Source organism: Electrona antarctica (genome assembly GCF_951216825.1).
Source record: "Electrona antarctica genome assembly, chromosome: 18".
Classification (NCBI taxonomy): Eukaryota; Metazoa; Chordata; class Actinopteri; order Myctophiformes; family Myctophidae; genus Electrona; species Electrona antarctica.
This window is the reverse complement of record NC_136799.1, coordinates 19,789,977-19,809,634: the sequence shown is the minus strand read 5'-3', so window position 1 is coordinate 19,809,634 and position 19,658 is coordinate 19,789,977. Positions and strand designations below refer to the sequence as shown.

Below are 19,658 nucleotides of genomic sequence, written 5' to 3'. Positions count from 1 at the left end.
AAGCTGGACGTTCTACCAAAAGATTAGTCTTTTGTGATTGATGGACATTTTACATGGCTTATCTATCGTCAAAACTGATTGTGTAAATGTGTATTGCATATCTCTGCTGTCAGGGAGAAACCACCTAACTCCAAAATGTTCATTTATCAGGAAATGAAGAAAACTTATATTTTTAAAACAATGCAATGTACTGCCTCATTAAAGTTGGTATGGTGACATTATATATTATCAATTACTTGCATGAAAGGTGGTGGAGTTAGCTGCTTTAGCAGACAGTTTGAGGGTCCAATGGAATTAAGAGGTTTTTCATTGGTTCAATATTCTTTTTAACCAACACACAGATGTAAAAAGTGTTCAATAGCATTGATTTATGAAAAACAAAAACAAAAAATCAAAACAAAAATAAAATAAAAAAAAGTTAGGTGGTTTCCTCCCGAGAGCGACGATATATTATTTATGCCATTATTGAATTTCTGTCACCATTTGTGATATTTTGATACTAATACATTAAGTAAACATCATTTTTTTAATTAATATAAATTAAAAATGACATTAAAAAATTGCATGATTTCCTTGTGATGAACTTTGAACACTTACAAAAACATTTAGAGCGATTAAGGATAGGGTTAGAGAAGTAGGGATAATGATTTTATTTTTATAGTCAACTCAATCTTTTAATATCTCTCTCCAGCTGGAGTATAATTGCTTATAACCACACATACAGTAAGACATGTCTACTCAACAGTATTTGTACTGTACTGTACTGTACTGTACTGTACTGTACTGTACTGTACTGTACTGTACTGTACTGTACTGTACTGTACTGTACTGTACTGTACTGTACTACAATGCCACTCTACACATTTGTTAACAGTACTTTTAGTTTTTTATGGTCAACAATTCAATCATTTATTATCTCTCCAACAATAAATAACACAAAAGTGTATAATCGATTATAGCATACAGTACATAACATAAGTCTAGAGTATAGTTGTATACTATAACGCTACTCTACAACCTATAGTTTACAATACATTATTTGTGAAACTGAATCGATAGCAGAGCTTCCAGCACATCTGATAGTCACGTGACATGATTCACACATTTCACACTGGTCATTCAGTTACCATTATCTTACCTAACATATACTATCAGTATCTATGTATCAATATAAACTGTATCTATAACCTGTACAAGTTTTAGTGAATTCTCTAATCATGGGCTTTGACAGCAGATGAAAGCAGACCGTAAATCCACAGTATCTTCAGGGAGTGATACCTCTTCTTACTCAACTAGATGGCTTCCAAGGAGGTTAGTTTCCTTTTTTTTTATTAAAGCAGCTATAACATGAATTTTAAAACAGTTTTTAATATTTAATATCATATTGTCTACGTCCCTCAAACTTATTTCTAATGGTTTGAGCCTCAATCACCACTCTGATATAACCAGTCCATGGCATTTCTTTTTTTGCTTCTGAAGCTCTTGTAGCTGCAGTACCACAATGTCCTGAGGTGGTGGGGGTGCTGATATGCAACTTATTTAATATTTAAGTCATTATAATACTGATGCTAGATCAACATAGGCTTGTTTCCATTCCATGCCAGCTTGGAAAATCAACAATGGCGGACATTGTAAACAAAGTAGAAATGCAAATTTGGACCTGAAGACTGAAGAGAGGGAGGAATTATGCAAAGTAGGGTGACATTGATGACATCACAAATACGACCAAATCAGTTGAGCTGTTCCTGAGAGCAATTTCCATAAATTATGAGATGAGAAATCCTGATTGTTCAAAATTGCATAATTGTGGGAATAGAAAATACACAGGGGAGCTCAAAAAAGAAAGAAAAAGTTGAATTTTATGTTATAATTTTATGTTGGCCCACTGTGTAGATATGGGCCAACACCTCCATCTGCTTATGTTACTTCAAATGCAAGCATCTTGTGGTAAAGGTGCACGCCATCATGCCTTTCCTAGCCCTGTGCCGAGCGGTCATGAGGGTTTCTCAGGAGGAGCGAGTCACAAAAGTTCAAGGGTCAAATGATGTGCCTGACCTTAGGATCACAAAATAATGTTGTGTGATGCAACCCCTTGTTTTACCTCCCTCCCTGCATGGTTCGCTATAGAGCCGTTTGACAGCCACACTCCTGACCTCCATACTGGCAGCAGTATTAGGCTCTCTGCAGATTGGCTACCACACAGGCAATGTCAACGCCCCAGCTAAGGTGAGAAGGAGAGAGAACGTACATGCATTGCATCAAGACTGCATTGCTGAATGCATGCATGTTTTCATTGCAACCAACCACTAAACCCAGTGACTGATGAGGTGCCCCATATATCATTGAAATATCCCATATACTACTGTACGTACAGTATATACCACAGTAGCTACTGTACTGAATATTATGATTCTCATGTTTTATGTCCAAAAACAGTTGAAAGTTATGTACAATGCTGATGCCACACACACACACACACACACACACACACACACACACACACACACACACACACGCGCGCACACTCTTGTCTTGTTGTAGATCATTGAGCAGTTCTTCAACAACACCTGGAGATCCAGGCATAACCAATCCATGCCAGACCACAGCCTGACTTTCCTGTGGTCACTCTCTGTCAGCATCAAGGACTTTGGAGCCCTGCTGGGGTCCCTGGGGGTCAAATACCTGGCAGACTCATACGGACGGTACTGACACAATTATGGGTGTGACAGATAATCGATTACAAATAAAGTGTGTCAGCTACAGTATATGTATAAATTGTAAATATACAATACAGTAAAGTATATGTCTATGTTCCCATTTCTCCTGACAGACGGAACTCCATACTCATTGTGAACATTATATCTGTGGTGGGAGCCAGTCTGATGTTTGCCTCCAAGTCCAGCGAGTCCTTTGAGGTTCTAATCATGGGGCGCCTGGTGTTCGGCCTTTTCTGTGGCCTTGTGATGAGTCTCAACCCCCTCTATATACAGGAGGTGTCCCCCACTAACCTGAGAGGGGCCTTCGCCACCCTCAACCAAGTCTCCTTTGCTACTGGCATCCTCATCGGAATGGTGAGGATGTGTTAAACTTGCTTTTGTTACTGATGCGGTATTGATGAGATTGTTTTTTATAAAAGGGGGACTATACATTTTTTACTGAAGTCTGAATACTGTAAGACTACACACATCTTGCTACAATACAAGTGAGCAGCAATACAGCAACAGCCATACAGAATATCACTAAACGTTCTAAATATTTTTTTAGTGAAAATCGTTATGATTTTGTACTTATAATAATAGAAAAATACATCTCTAAGATCACACAAGTAAAGATAAAAGCACTAATAGTATTATATTAGAAAGAATTTGAGGTATAATGAAGGCTTCTATCTAGTTGTGTCATTTATAATGCTTTTCCTTTGGGAAATGTAACTCTACAGCATAACCTTGGTTCCTCAAATTACAATTTAGGCATTTAGCATAACGGTCTTAATCCAGAGCGATTTACAGTAAGCAAGGGCAACACACAGTAATACATGGAAATCGAATGAATAGATTTCTCTGTGTGTCTTTGCTGTATAGATGGTGGGCCTGGAGACTGTGTTGGGTACAGAGCATTACTGGGCCATGATGCTGTTTCTATCGGTCGTCCCAGCTCTCCTGCAATACCTCACCCTGCCTCTCTGCCCTGAGAGTCCCCGCTATCTGCTCATCAACCGGGGCAAAGAGACCGAGGCAGAGGCTGGTGGGTTCTACTGCTAGTGGCATAGATCTTTAAATGTGAAAACGGTATGGATCTACAATGCCGTCATTTACATTTTAGCCACTTATCTGTTTTTTCAGTGCATTAAACATCAAGTTACATATCAGCATTACAAGTAGACAATAACACAAAACATGGAGGAATAATTGAATGTGGAGGAATAATCAATAACAGCGAGGTCCAGTATTAATCATTTTATCACATATTTATTTGTTACTGCATTGGTACCACTCAAAATATAATGACACTTATAGATGTCATGCTACTTCTTACAGTTGGGTTAACAAAATAAGTATAGAGGCCATCCTCTTGGGAGCGAGATGGTGCACAGAAAATGCTATGGCAATCCGGCCGGGGACTGCCCATACTGTAAATCCGTTAGTTCGACCTACGTGGCCGGTTAAGACTGAGGTTAGGGTTAGCGCCCTACGTGGCCGGTTAAGACTGAGGCGTGACCAGTTAAGACTGAGGTTAGGGTTAGCGACCTACATGGCCGTTTAAGACTGAGGTTAGGGTTAGCGACCTACATGGCCGTTTAAGACTGAGGTTAGGGTTAGGGATAGTATTAGTAATCGGTCGGACTAACGGATTTTGTACCAAAGACACATCACCTTCCTTAGAGCCCCAGCTAGTGTTGCTCAAAAAGTATATTTGAACATATTAAAATTCTCTGTCTAATGGTTACACACTATATAACCTGTTGTTATCCCTCAGCACTACGGAGACTGCGAGGCAGCACAGACAAGATGTTTGCAGAGTTGGAGGAGATGAAAGATGAGGCTGCCCATACCCAAACTGGGGTTACTATTCATGAGTTCTTCAAAAAGCGCAGCTACAGGCAGCCAATCATCATTGTTCTTGTTGTCAATCTGGGAAGTCAGCTATCTGGATTTAATGCGGTGAGTCAGTAGGTGTTTTGTGGTTCCATTAGGTTCCAAAACAGGTGTCAATAAAGATATTAGTTGTGTGGATATACCATTTTTGGGAGAAAAAACATATTTTCAAATAATTGTTTGCCATTATAAACCATACAGTACTATATACACTATAGAGAGTAGACAGCTTTTTATCAAAAAGTCTCTTTCACACCTGAATGAAATCTTTGTGTGTGAACTTTGTGTGTGAAATCTTTGTGTGAATACATACAGAACTCATTGAAGAACCATGCCCGAAGGTGGTCCTTGACCAAAATATTTGGACTAATGGCCATTTCCACTTCCACAGAAAAAATATCGTATAAAACGTAGATGTGGTTCAAAACAATTATTGCATGGCGCTGCTCTTTGTTTGATGAATATTCACTTGCAGGGTTGTGGTATTTATGAATTATTCAGACTCTTTCTCCAGAAGCTCAGCACTTCTTCGCGGCTCCCTGTACTCCTTGTGGGCCAGATTTCTGGGGCAACATGTCAGCACGGTTAACTCAGGTCCTAGAATCACAGTGGGAAGGCCCAGTGACCCACTGTGCTCAAAAGAACCTCTCTTCTTTCTCCTTCTAGATCATCAATTATTCCACCAGTATGTTCCAGGCAAGATTTGACGAGGCCAAATACTTGACTCTGGGTGTAGGAGCTGTCAATGTGACCTTTACTTTGGTGGCAGTGAGTACAGATTCTACAAGTAAACTTTGATATTAAAAGCCTATTATTTCTGTAATTGTGGTTTAATTATGTAGTAAAAACATGCAATAATATGTGCCGTATTGTGATATGTTAAACAGACTAGGGAATAGAGGCTGAGAAACTTGGGTTTAGGGACCAGCAACAGTTTACTCTATTCAAGATGTTGCCAAATTCAACAATTTGACTGGTAAATATTAAGTCAGGGCACAGGTAGGTGAAAACTAGACTCTCTGGTAAAAGTAACAGATCCAACTATAGTATTGTCAGTTTCTTCTTAAAGTTATGTAAATACATTGTAAGGATTGGAATAAGGACAATAATACAACCAATATTTCCTTGTGGGTGATATGTAACAGTTTGATAACAGAAATAACACATCTCTTATTCCCCCATCCAGTTCTTCCTCATGGAAAGGGCAGGAAGGAGGAGACTGTTACTGACTGGCTTCATTTCTATAGCAGTATGCAACCTTTTGATGACCATAGTAGATTCTGTCCTGGTAAGATCATTTTACATCCGTAATCAATGTTGGATGGGGGTCACATTTTTGCCCAGTTTGTCTGTTTATTTATCTGTTTGTTAGCATGGTAGATTATCTCCAAAGGGTTATTAGGCCGCCTATTGTATTGTATTGTATTGTATTGTATTGTATTGTATTGTATTGTATTGCATTGCATGAATCTTTGTGGAAAGTTGGTCATGGAGCAAGGAACAACTGATTAACTTTAACTTTACACCAATTGCCCAAAAGGGTGGTGGTGAGTGTGGCTCATCACAAACGTCCATATACTGATTATATGCAACACCATGACATTTGTGTGCCTTTCAGTGTCCACTCGTTTCGACTGGTATCAAGCTACTGTGTCCAATTAATCGGAAATCTGCTATACCAAAAACCTAAGCCAACTCACAATGACTAACCAATCACCAGTCATCAACTGTCAAAGTATAACTGTCTTTCCCCATACCACCTACAGCACCTGGTACCAGAACTACGCAGTGTCCAGGTCCTTGTGGTTTTCTGCCTGATTTCAGCGTACGAACTGGGCCCAGGGCCCATTTCCTGGTTCATTGCTGCAGAGCTATTCGATCAGCCCAGCAGACCCATTGCCATGGCCTTCACCAGCATGCTCAATTGGGGAGGGAAGTTTGTATTGGCCCTGCTTTTTCCTCCATTGCTGGTAAGTTTGTGCTGCTGGTCTGTTTCCTATTCAGTTACTGTTGTTTGAGTGAAAATCAGAGCGTCAATATGGGGAAACTCTGATTCAATGTTCTATTTGCTCGTATTCTTGTATACTTTGACCCTGTTATTATATATATACCGTATATATATAGTGTACATTCCTCATAGGCTACTGTATATAATATATATATCTACTATAAGTTACGCTTTGTGTGAGTGCGTGCGTGCGTGCGTGCGTGCGTGCGTGCGTGCGTGCGTACAAATTGACACATGGACTGGACATTTGCCACACGCTGGCAACGGCTTGGGCAAATTGATAATGTGGTGTAGAGAACCACGTTATCAATAAACAAAAAATATCATGTAACATACTGTAAGCCCTTGTTGGTAATTTCTTGTAATCCCTCCTATACCCCTCTCACTGTCCATTACAGAAAGTATGCGGTGCCTATGTGTACCTCCTCTTCATGTCTGTGGCTCTGTTTGCATTCACCTTCACCTGGAGACGCTTCCCGGAGACCAAGGGACGCACCTTTGATGACATTGCAGCAGAATTCAGAGGAGCCGAGGGCATCCCCTTGCACAATAAGCCAGGCTTCAACACCTTTACCTGAATGACCCTTCAGCTTTTGAGACTGAACCCCAAGGATATAATCTGGAATGATATGCTGTATATAGTGTACTGTACATACAAAACACTGGGGTACGTACTCATCATGAGTGATATGACAGTGACTGTCTTAAATGGGGCCAAAGTGGCCTCACTTCATTTTGTCAGCATTGATGTTATGAAGATAAGAAATGTTTGACACCGATAATGTATGTTTTGACAAGGCATTGTTAGTTATATGTGTTTGTTTTTTAAATATTATATTGAAGCAGGCATGGCATATAGTGGATGGAACAAATGACACTTGCATAACTCAAGGGAAAACATATTAACTTGTTTAAAGATGTTGAACTATCTACAATTGAACATCCAATGTGTGTCTGGGGGGGGGACATTATCTGCACCCTGGCTGAAGTAGACTCACCCACCCTCTGGATTTTGGATTCCAACCAAATACTGTTTCTTTCCAAAGTATTACTTGTCTGTAAAAACTGGCATGTGTTTGATTTGTGTACATTTATAAGACCCTTGTGAAAACCAGGAAATATGTCAAGCAATATTTGATCCAGTATGATTACATCATACTACTGTAGATGATATATGAGCTCTGTTATGTATTGTGCTTGCAAGACAACCAGGAACAGGATGGGAGTGCAACAAATAGTTTAGACTAGAGTGATGCTTTGGGTTCAAAGCACTAGGGGGTGTACATCAACCATAACCGTTACTGGAGAACCTCTATTTTTGAGAGCTAGTAGTCACTTACTGTGTAATAGATTCATTTTGTATTCTTTTCTTCTTTAATCATTATCATGGGGTGTCATTGTTCGTGGTGAATATAGGCCTATTGTTGATACATTCTTAATTGTTGTTTTGATTTTCACTAAACACATTTCATTGTAGAAGGGAATTATTTTCTGAGGGAAGTCAGGGGATGGCTATATAAGTCATTGAGCTGTGACCTCTTAATGTTTATTGCTTGTGTGTACAACCAACCATACATTTGACAGAGTTATGAGAAAAGGTGGAAGATTTATCAGTGAAATCTCAAATGAGCAAACTGAACAAAACGCACAAAAGAGTGATTTTACTGATCCAATAAAACAGACAAGTAGAAATATCTGAATTTCCAAAAATCTTTTAACACCGTCACTGATAAAAGCTTGTACCTGTTAAATGTAATTTGTGATGAGATTCCTCACGGGCTCATGACAACTGCATGCAGATACTATGTATGCTCTTGGCACGCTCTGGTAAATTGGGACAGAGGGGCGCGTTCTCATGAATTATATCTGACCTCACAGACAGAATCAGGCATTGAGGCTGCAATGTAGACATACCTCACACAAACTGAACAATTAGAGACCATCTGTGACTGCATGCACACACGTGATACAGCATGTACTCACACACTGAAACACATAACTCAACCCCCCCCCCGCACACGCACACACAGACACACACACACACACACACACACACACACACACAGTGCATGCACTGGATATGCACACAGTAACATCCACATTCACCTCCAAAAGCTTTAAAACACTGCCATCTACTGTACTGGGGAGCTTTGAGCACATCCACACATAGTGAGCAGATCAATCAAATTGTACTGTACAGTTGTTAGTGGTTTGAGACACACTTATCTTGTCCAATAAAAGTCACAGATTTAATCTCTGACAACAATGTCTATTAATTTGTGTTGTTGTCCATGCGTACTGTCATGAATTTATGACCTTTATCTGCCTACGTAAGCATAATTGATACGTGATACGAATCAATGACGATCAACTACTTTGTGCACAATGATACGAGATGCATGTTCTGTTCCTGTCCATTCTGTGCTTGTCCTTGTTTTCTTTTCTTTCTTTCTTTTTAAAATATTTTTGGGGCTTTTTGCCTTTTATTTATAGATTTACAGTAGTTTGACAGGAAAGGGGTTTGAGAGATGGGGGGGGAGACACGCAGCAAAGGTCGTCGGGACCAGGACTCGAACCCGCAACACGCTGTCAGATTACCAGCCTAGGTACCTGAACCACTTGGTCGGCCCAGGCCCTTGTCCTTGTTTTCATATCTTCTGGTCACGTCATGTGTCCACTGTCCAATACTGAATGTCGGCGCCGTCGGGAGGAAACCACCTAACTCCACTTTTGGGTTGGATTTGGTTTTAGATTTTATTTTCTTCATAAATCAATCCTATTGAATACCCTTTGCGTCCCAAAAAAACATTGAACAAAAGAAAAGTATTAAAAAGCGCTTTGGACGAAACCTATTAATTCCATTGGACCCTCAAACTGTCTGCGAAAGCAGCTAACTCCACCACCTCTTTCCCTCTCATGAAAATAATTGACAATATATAAAGTCACAATGCCAACTTTGCATTGTTATTGTAAAAATATATGGTTTTCTTCTGCATACAGACTAAACATAACAATACATTATGCATAATTCATGTGTTGTATATTAATAAACTTGTGACTTCAAAATGTAACATTTATATTGTTATAAGTGACCACATGAATGTACAGGTGCAACATTGTTAAAACTGATTATTCTGACCATAATGGGTTAGGGACCGGATTAAGGTACACACTGATTATTTGACCACAAATGTTTTCCTTCATCGTTATGCTTCACAACCTTATAAGAGCTCCAGAGGTGGGTAGAGTTGCCAAAAACTACTCAAATAAAAATGATTGTTACTTTAAAATAATGATTCAAGTAGAAGTAGTTATCCAAAGAATTACTTGACTAAGACTTAACAAATGATTTAGTGAAAAGACTAGTCAAGTATTGAGATACTTCATAAGATCTGATTTATTGCTTATAAATAAGAGCATTATTATACATTATAATTATGCTATTGTATATAATTATATAATAATAATATAGCCTACAATTATAAATGCTTGTCGAACAGAAATAAGCAAATTAATAGTTATAGGTCAAAATAAAAAGTATGTTGTATAAATAACTTTTTAACTATGGTAACTAAACATTATTTCAAAACATTACTTAAAGGAGCATTCAGTTATTTGGGTGATTTGGAAAACCACCCAGTCCGCCCCGGTAACAAAATGTGCACATGCACGCTCTACAGTGGGGGGAAGTGAAACAGGCCAACAACATGTGCACCAAGGCCCGCCCCCACTCGATCATGATTGGAGGAAGGCCCCTCTCATCCTGATTGGATGAAGGCTTGGCCACCCGCCACCAAAACTAGGGTTTTTTGACCCCAGGGGCTCACTGGGGACAGGGAGGAACTCCTTATATGGTCAGCACACTCTATAGTAGGGAGGATTATCCAGAAAAAAAGAAAAAATAAGTGATATTTGAATTAAGTCAAATCACTGAATATACCTTTAAGTAAATGTACAGTAACCGAGTACCTACAGTATCCAGTAACCCACCCGCTACAGTAGCCTACATGCATTCTGATCTGACATGCTCAGCAGTTCTACATTGAAACCACCTGCAGAAAACATCATGCTTGTCTTGTTGATCATCTTTCTGTTCCACTGTGGTAAATACCAAATATACCTGATGCTGTGATTACAGATAAGTTGCTTCTAACTTGATACAAACAATTATTGTTATTTTTTATTTGACAGGACAAGGACTGGAACAGGTATGGCAGACTCCTGCAGTACTAGTGGATCTGGGCAAACCTGTGATACTTCACTGTAACCAGACAGACTTCCCTAAGAGTGTGATGTCCTGGTACCAAAATAAAGGAAGGTACAAGAAATAAGCATAAGCCAAATGTATAGCAAATCTATCTGGCCTTAGTCGTTTATTGTGATAATTGTGTTGTTTAAGAATGCTTTGCTGAAATTATGCATAGTAATTTTTAATATGACTTAGCTTCCTATTCTGACTTTGTACTGAAAACTGTTTTGTACTCCTTATAGCTCTTTTCACTTGTTGGTGCATTCTTATGGAAAATCACTGACACCAACTGTAGAGCTCCCAGGCTTCAATGGAAGCAGAGTAGACCACACTCTGTATCTGAACATCAGCAAGGCTCACAAATCACACAGCGCTGTTTACTATTGCAGTGCACAGTCACACACAGTGAAAGTCCCTCATGTGGGTCCCTGGCAGAAAACCACCCCTCCAGACTCATGCACTCAAAGCGGAGGAGAGAGACTCACACGTCTGAGGGGAAAGTGGTTGTCTTGATGGAAAACTTTATTTTGTATGGTGGGTTGTAGTTTTTTCTTTTGTCAAATGAGTTTTTATTAAGAACAGGTTATAAATGATTATATAATTGGTTGGTGGGTTGTAGTTTAACACAGACAAGAAAATGTCTCAAAGACATTGGTGTGATCAAAGTCACACTTCAGCCTTATAAAACCTGGCTACACACATTCTACTACTCCTTCTATCGCCAGGTAAAACTAATGCATGACAGACAGACGACAAATACAGGGAATATTTGAAGGCCATGCACTCCCTAAATTCTTATTATGTTGTGTGGGTCAGAATACCAGATTTGTGGTGTTGTTTTCATGGTACAGTATGTTGCCTCTTCCATTGAGGAAGTCTCCTGACCTGATAGTAGTGGGCCTCAATGTGAACCTGAACAATTCTCAGGACAACAGACCAACGTTAACATAATAAGACCTGTTTACGTACAGAGGCCTGGGGAGCTTCTTGTGACTGGATATGTAATGATGATATCCATGAAAAATGACTATTTGACACTTTGTGCAGAGTACAAAACCTCAGCACAAACTACTCGCACTGCATCTGTGTAATAAATATAATACAAAAATCACACCCGTGTGAAGTGAGGGGTGCTAATATATTAAAGTATCATGTTGATTAGGTGATGTAATGGTAATGTAAAACAAACGGTGCCAACACAAACATTAATAAAGAGACAATATGACGTAATCAAACATTGAACTAAAGACAAACAATAAACCTGTGTATTGGAGGGTCTAGCACCCCTCAAAAATAAAACAGTGAAAGTATACAATGAGCATGTCTTATGTACAGTAGCATTAGGTGACAGGTGAGATCACACTATAAAGATGAAAACTATAGTCTTGTTTACTATATAATACTGGCAATGCTCCAAAGTATTGAATATAAGCTAAGGACATCAAAAAGCATAAGCCACAATTATTTAAAACCATCAGTAACTTTAAATTAGGCCAGTAGGGGGACACAAAATCAAGGACATGAAGGGGAGGAATAAGTTGAGCTCCCATGAAGAACGCCCTTGAACTAACCCTGTGATGTAAATACACCCTGTCTAATATCGCAGTGAACTGCTCTCCCCAACAGCCACAATGTAAAGATATTTAAAGACTACCTGCCTCACTGTATAACTCAGATTAGTCATGTTGTTTATGCGCTTCATGATTTGCCTGCTGTGTCTACAATGGATCAATGGTGAGAGGAAAATTATTATCCAGATTTTAAACTTTAATCTTAAGGTCATAAGCAACAGTAATGAGTAGCCAACTTATCACAACATTAATTGAAATAAAATTGTAAAATAATTTATGCCTAAAATAATCATGTACAATTGATTAGTAGCATAGACTACAGTCGAGACATAAAACAAAAATACACAAATAAACACAGGGAAACATTAAATTGATAATAATGTCATGTTCCATTTGGATTCTTCTACAGGCTCCAATAACACTCCAGTCCAAGCTCCTGCATTTATCATTAAGAAGAATGGGGAATCGGTTGACAGCGAGATTCACTGCTCACACAGCATAAAAGATCACGATCTCATTCTCTGGTACAAACAAGATGGACTGAGAGCACTGAAGTTACTTGGATTCCTCAATATTAACCACGCCACCACAGAGTATGATGTGGAAGGCAAAATCAGTTTTAATGGAAACGGACGCGAATCCTCAAGTCTCACAATTATGAACCTGACGTTCAGCGACAGTGCTGTATATTTCTGCGCTGTCAGTCTGCACAGTGTTACAGACCCTGCTCCACTCACTACAAAAACCCATCCATCTCCCCAACCACAGCAGCACTAATAACTAAAAGCAGGTGTTCTGGCTGTTATAAAGGCTGTTACAGTACCAAGGCCTGCCTATGTTGTGTACTGCACTCACACAAAACAAACTGAACTAACATAATATCTTCCTGATCAACACAACCCTACTGGCTGTGGGAAAATCCACCCCACTGCATTGCAGCATCTTCAAGCATCTTGGTTGGCTGAAAATATTGGAGTAGTGACCAAAGTAATATTGGATCTGACTGCCTTCACACCTGCTACTAACGCCTATCAAACAGCAGCTATTCATTCATTCCATTCACGAAAATATATTTTAAAATATCTTTACATTTTACTTTTTTAATTTCAATTTCTGCTAAGCAGTATGCTATATATACTTAGATGATTTATATTGGGATACATTTGCGTGACTGTAAAGACAAAACGGAAGTGGGTAGGAGGCTTCACTTCTGCTTTATCGCTTTTGTGCTGCTCCCACAGTGGCACAGACAGGAGGAAACTAAACACACCAAGTTTTCATGATAATTATCATATGGTATTAAAGCTTGACCTAACTTCAGATCTGAAATAGGAAACAGTAGCATCAAACGTTATGTTTCATCACAGGGAACCCGCAGCATGAGGTCCATCTGCTGATTCAACTTGTGACGTCTGTGACTCTCTCCCCACTCTCTCTTGCTAAAGAGAGAAACCCTCACCCATCTCCAGCAGTCATCCTCACTGTACTTTAGTTTTCAGCCATTCAGGGATCATGATTAGACCACTGAAGTTCTTGTAAGATCTTTTGAAAATTACTTTCAGACCTAGACTTTCTAGTTATTGTCAGTGCATCCAATAAGAACTCACACCTAGATCAGCTGCATATTATTTAAATACAGTATGGTCAACAGGTAGAGGTGTTGCAGGTTTTGGTTGTTCAAAGGATACACAGTTCATCAAGTGCCTCTGTGCTCTTCCATTCCAAAGACTCTTCCATTAACCCAGTTCACCTAGAATTTGGAGTTGGGTCTGACATATAGCATATTGGCATGCTTTTTATGCCAAAATATGTTCCTTGCTTGCTTGTCACATGATAACTTTCTACATCACTTCCTTTCTGGAAGCCTGCTTCAGGCTCATCAAGAACCTCTCTCCAATTCATTCTTTAACAGCACCAACGTGCAACATGAACAGGGCTCTCATTCAAATGATCCTCCCACTGCTTTGGATCGATGGTACGTTCAGTAACATTAACACTATAGCACTTCATTTTATAAGCAAGTTAACTGAATGTTTCTGTTCTGAAGGTAGGTTACTCGTCTCAATACAATTTTGGCTAATCAAGGTGTAACAGACTGTCAGTCAAAGGACAAAGCTAAGACCTTGACTTCCAGCCCTGTTTTATAGGAATGATCGATAACATTTATGTTCTGTTCACCTCTCTACAGGAGCATCGCTCAGCAGAGAAAAAACTGTTCTTCAGACTCCAGCTGATGTGGTGGGTGAACTGAACCATCGTGTTTATCTGACCTGTAGCCACAACATCCAAAGCTACAACGTTATTCTCTGGTATCAGCGCTCCCTGGGAGACACTGACCTGAAGCTCATAGGATATAGCTACAGATATTTTCCAAACATTGAAGAGCAGCATAAAGATAACTTCGATGTGAGTGGAAATGGTGAGAAGGAGGCCTACCTGTACATTCTCAAACTGAGGCACCCTGAAGACGGAGGACAATATTTCTGTGCTGTATTCATATCACACAATGATTTAAAAGTCCCTAATTCCTCAACAAAAACCCTTATCTGATGCTTCACACCTGCGTCAAACCACATGAACTGTGGAGACAGAGGCGCGGTAAGACCCAACGATGCTTCTCGGAAACATTTTTATTTTAATGAATCACTTAATTATTTATTTATTTTCTATTCTTTTTTCACCTAAACATCATCATTGATGTTCATTGTCTTGCAATGCCATTGGTCATGATATTTGCATATAAATACCCCCCACAGAGGCACACATTTACACAACTTCAAAATCTCTGGACTCGCAATTTCTAATCAAAATTGACCTATGACCTTTAACCCTGATAAAAGTAACTAAAATGCATGTAATACATATATTTGTGTGATCATTAGAATGTCTAGAACATGTATCATGTATTATTGTGAAAGATATCCACCGAATGTAAATTATTAATTTATTATTATTATTTTAATAATTATTATAAATGTGCATAACATTTTCATTAAACTTTTTTTTTTTTTTTTTACATATTTTTTTAACATAAGTCCTAGTAGTACAAAGTAGTAGTAAGGTTGAAATCTCTTTTTTGCAAGTAGAAATTGATCCGGGTCTTACAGGGTTACTTAAGTGCTGCTACCTTGGTCTCTGTCCCCTTTATGTCCATATATGGAGTTCTTTGTCAGGCATGCCCAAATATGGCGTCTATGTAGATGTCAGAACACATTGAACCGGCTAGCTTCATATAGGGAGATCTAGGGGTGATCAGGTGTGACCAATAGGGCTTGCAAACCTCACATCTTTGGTATGCAAATTCGGGGGGTGCGCCATTTTGGTTGTGATGAGTCACTACTATACCTGGCCGACGGATAGGCATACAGTGGTGGAAAAAGTACTCCATTGTTTTACTTAAGTAAAAGTACCAATACTGCAATTTAGAACTAGTATGGAATTGAAAATGTACTTGAGTAAAAGTACAAAAGTATCGGCATCAAAATGTACTTAAAGTACTAAAAGTAAAAGTACTCATATTGCAGGGCCAGCAGACCACCATGGCCAATCACCATTACTTTTTTTAACCGATATTGATAACATCCTGCTTCTCAAGACCGATACCGAAACTGATAATAAATTAAAATATAAAAAATTATAAAGATATAGGCTATTTGTAAATGTATATTAATCTGTGTAGTATAGCACACCTGAAGGTAACAAATACTAGTAGTGGGCAAAGATGGATTTAACATAGCTTTGACTTAACCAAATAGCCTACAGTATATCAGTATTCATTATCATGACCCAGAATAGTTCTGACTGAATGAACATATTTATTTTTTCAAGTCCTATGACACTGTTTTCCTAATAGCATTAATTTGGGCCCTGTCCAGAGCCTTGGCAGGGACCCTGTCCAGAGCCTGGGCAGTGGCGGCTCTGGACAATCGTGGGTCCGACCGACTCATGGCTGAGCATATCACTGCACTTCCTGTGGTGGTGTGGAACGCATGGGTCGAATTTGAAGTTGGTGGGGAAATCGGTTCTCGAGTTACGTTGATTATGGCGCATTTATAGATATACTAGACCGGTGCCTGGCTGTAGAACACTGAGTCGGTAACGATGGAAGTTGGAGATCCATATACCCCACCCGGCTATGCAGTATCCGTTGTATCTGTATCTATCTCTCTTTATTCCTATATATGGAGTTCTGTATCAGGCATGCCCAAATATGGAGTGTTGTGATGTCAGAACAGGCCAGCTCCATATATGGAACTGGACAACCGTGGGTCTGACTGTCTCGACACCGGGCACTGCACTCCCTGTGGGGGCCTGGGGGGGTGGAACGTGTCAGATTTGAAGTCGGTGGGGCGAACGGTTCTCGAGTTACGTGCCTTACAGACGGGAAGGGAACAACTTAGGAACAAGATCAACTGATTATGTTTATGTATGATTATTAATTACTCAGTATTAGAGCTGCTATCATAGGTTACACAATAACCAGATGATTTATAGTTTATACAGTACTAGTACAATCAATCAATGTTTGTCCATTCTGTGTCAATTCTGACAGCTGAAATCACAGCAATAATATTAGAATTTTCCCCAAACTATTTCTCTGTAAAGGTGCGTTCAGATCTGACGGACCTCTCCGTCATTATGTCTCAGCTGCAGCTCATGTCATAAGACAATGACAACTGGGAAGGATGTACACATGTAATCCTAGTTCCCAGAAGTTCTCGCCAGCTCTCGCATACAAACGGGAGCGCACACACACACACACACACACACACACACACACACACACACACACACACACACACACACACACACACACACACACACACACACACACACACACACACACACACACACACACACACACACACACACACACACACACACACACACACACACTTTCCACTGTGCACCTACTATACAAGAAAACACAAAAAGCTTACATTTCCTCCCATCCTCGCTCTCACTGCTTTTCTTAGGGCTCACAGAAATAGCACCAGTCACTCAGCATGGAAGCAGTTCAAACTCTTTCAGCATCCCCCCCCTCACCGTGCACCTGTTTCAGAGGCAGAGAGAGATGGTGGGGTGAGATATGGACAAGTCATGTGGGGTTAGGCTAGAAGAGAGAATGAGAAAGAATCAAGGTTTTTGTGTAATGTTTTTTCACCGTGGGACAGGGGGCCACGGTGATACAATCCTATAGAGCTGCTGTACAAAAACTTCCTCCCATTCACTTGTATTGTGTAGAGCACTGCACTGCACCTGGTACCATTGTTACAGGGATACATCAATATCCAAGATCACAAGAGACTAATGGGAATATAATAGGCATTTAATAAGTACAGCTGAGTGGAATAACATTTACATTTTCCAGTTTTTACATTCTCTATGGCTGTTTTAACTCACTCCTACTTCACAAAAACACAACCACTGACATATTGGAGCCTATGTAATGGACGTCTAAACATCCATGAAGAGTGTGCTTGTTTTTTTTTGTCTGATTAAGGATTATGGAAAATTTAGACTTTTTGTTTAGGTTGCCATCAGTGTGACACTGGCAGTGAGGCCTACTTTGGAAATGGAACTAAACTCACTGTTTTGGGTAAGTCAGAACTCTTAAAATGTTACTGCACCGCCTGTGATAAATAGCCTACTACGTATATGTAATGGAAGAAAATGTGAGGTTGAAAATGAGGTTTATGTGAACCTTAAATATTGGACTGAACTGAGAATACTATGACCTACACTGAACCAATGAACCATTACCAAAGGTTGAGACAACATAATTGTACTGACAGTTTTTATAACTGACAGTTATAGAGAAATTACATTTTGTTTTGCACCCAAATAGTAGACTGTGATGTGATGTGTAAAAAAAGAGACCAGTAGAACAAAAGTAAGGTCCGCACACTGGGTAATGCTCCAAAGCTAAAAAAATATATTTATTAAGGTTCCTTACACCATAGTGGATATGACGTTTTGAGCCTCTCGGCTCTTCATCAGATCAGTACATCTTTTATTACAATCTAAAGTATGCCACAGCTTAAGGTATATTTATGTGCTGATCGTGTGCACTGTGCTGGTGGATTTGCAGAAGCTCAGTTTGGTGGAGGAACCAAACTAACGGTCATAGGTGAGAAAATATATATTGGTATGTTCACTAAAATATTGTCAGGCAAGAAATATGTCTCTTGAAATTAGGACATTCATCTCTTGTTGGCTAAACATCTGTCCCACACTTTAATATTTTGACTACAATGATGAGCCAATTACAGATTACACTTAAAAGGGGAAAAAAATATCCTAATACCTTTAAAGTAAGAATTTCTAGAGGTAGAGGCAGTAAACCAGGGGTTTTTGTTAAGCTCTCAACACTCTGTGTTCATACGCAGAGGCATACTTTGGAGCTGGAACTAAACTCACTGTTTTAGGTAAGAAAATGAATCATCTATAGAATAATGTATCTAATTGACTCTTTGGCATAGAATGTGAGTGAGTGAAGCAGATGTGCAAAATGTATAATTACAGACATTATTGATGTGTTTGTAGTTTTCTCAAGGTGAATATACACATAGTTTCATATGTCGACTTTGCATTGTTAAAGTTTAGCACCAATAAGTAGAACCATCATCTACTAAAGTATGTTCTTCAGCAGTAGAGCTGTGGTAATGTGAAATTTGGCACAATGCCCAGATAATCATAAGTTCTTAGTAAGGCTCTGTGAGTATGTCTGAGGCATACTTTGGAAATGGAATTAAACTTACGGTCTTAGGTAAGCTAACAAACAATACTAAATGTAATGTTATGCTTCAATGCAATTCATTTGTAATATACAGTAGCTTGTAGTAGTTGATAAAAAACTAGAAAGAATGTTTGGTTCAGCTCGAGTATTATACCATTATTAAGTATAGAACAGCAGATTAACAGTTTAGTCAAATAATGATAAAACAGAATGAAAGGATAGACACTGATAAAAATGGAAAATGTTGAACAAATTGTGCCACAGGGTAAAACTAAAATAAACAAGCCAACTGTTTACAATTCAGAGTGACATTTGTATAGTTATTTTTTACAGTAAGTGTACAGCATTTACTCTAAAAAGATGACAGGCTGTTAAGTTTCAGTATGGGTCTAAAGTATAGGTTTTTTTTCTGTGTCATTGTGAACAATTGCAAACATGCTTACTTTGGCAGTGGCACCAAACTAACTGTTTGAAATTAACTTTAAACACATACATT

The 19,658-nt window shown here is 39.1% G+C and overlaps 1 protein-coding gene across 1 annotated transcript; it reads left to right on the top strand.

The window, feature by feature from the left end:
* Positions 1-1,296: 1,296 nt before the first annotated feature.
* slc2a1c (solute carrier family 2 member 1c) lies at positions 1,297-7,181 on the top strand (the record flags this gene model as incomplete). The annotated part of the gene is made up of 11 exons (XM_079527447.1): positions 1,297-1,311; positions 1,894-2,028; positions 2,128-2,226; positions 2,542-2,702; positions 2,831-3,071; positions 3,582-3,744; positions 4,477-4,661; positions 5,262-5,363; positions 5,782-5,883; positions 6,362-6,565; positions 7,002-7,181. 11 exons carry the CDS (start codon positions 1,297-1,299, stop codon positions 7,179-7,181), a joined length of 1,587 nt encoding a protein of 528 aa, XP_079383573.1.
* Between the last annotated feature and the right edge of the window lie 12,477 nt (positions 7,182-19,658).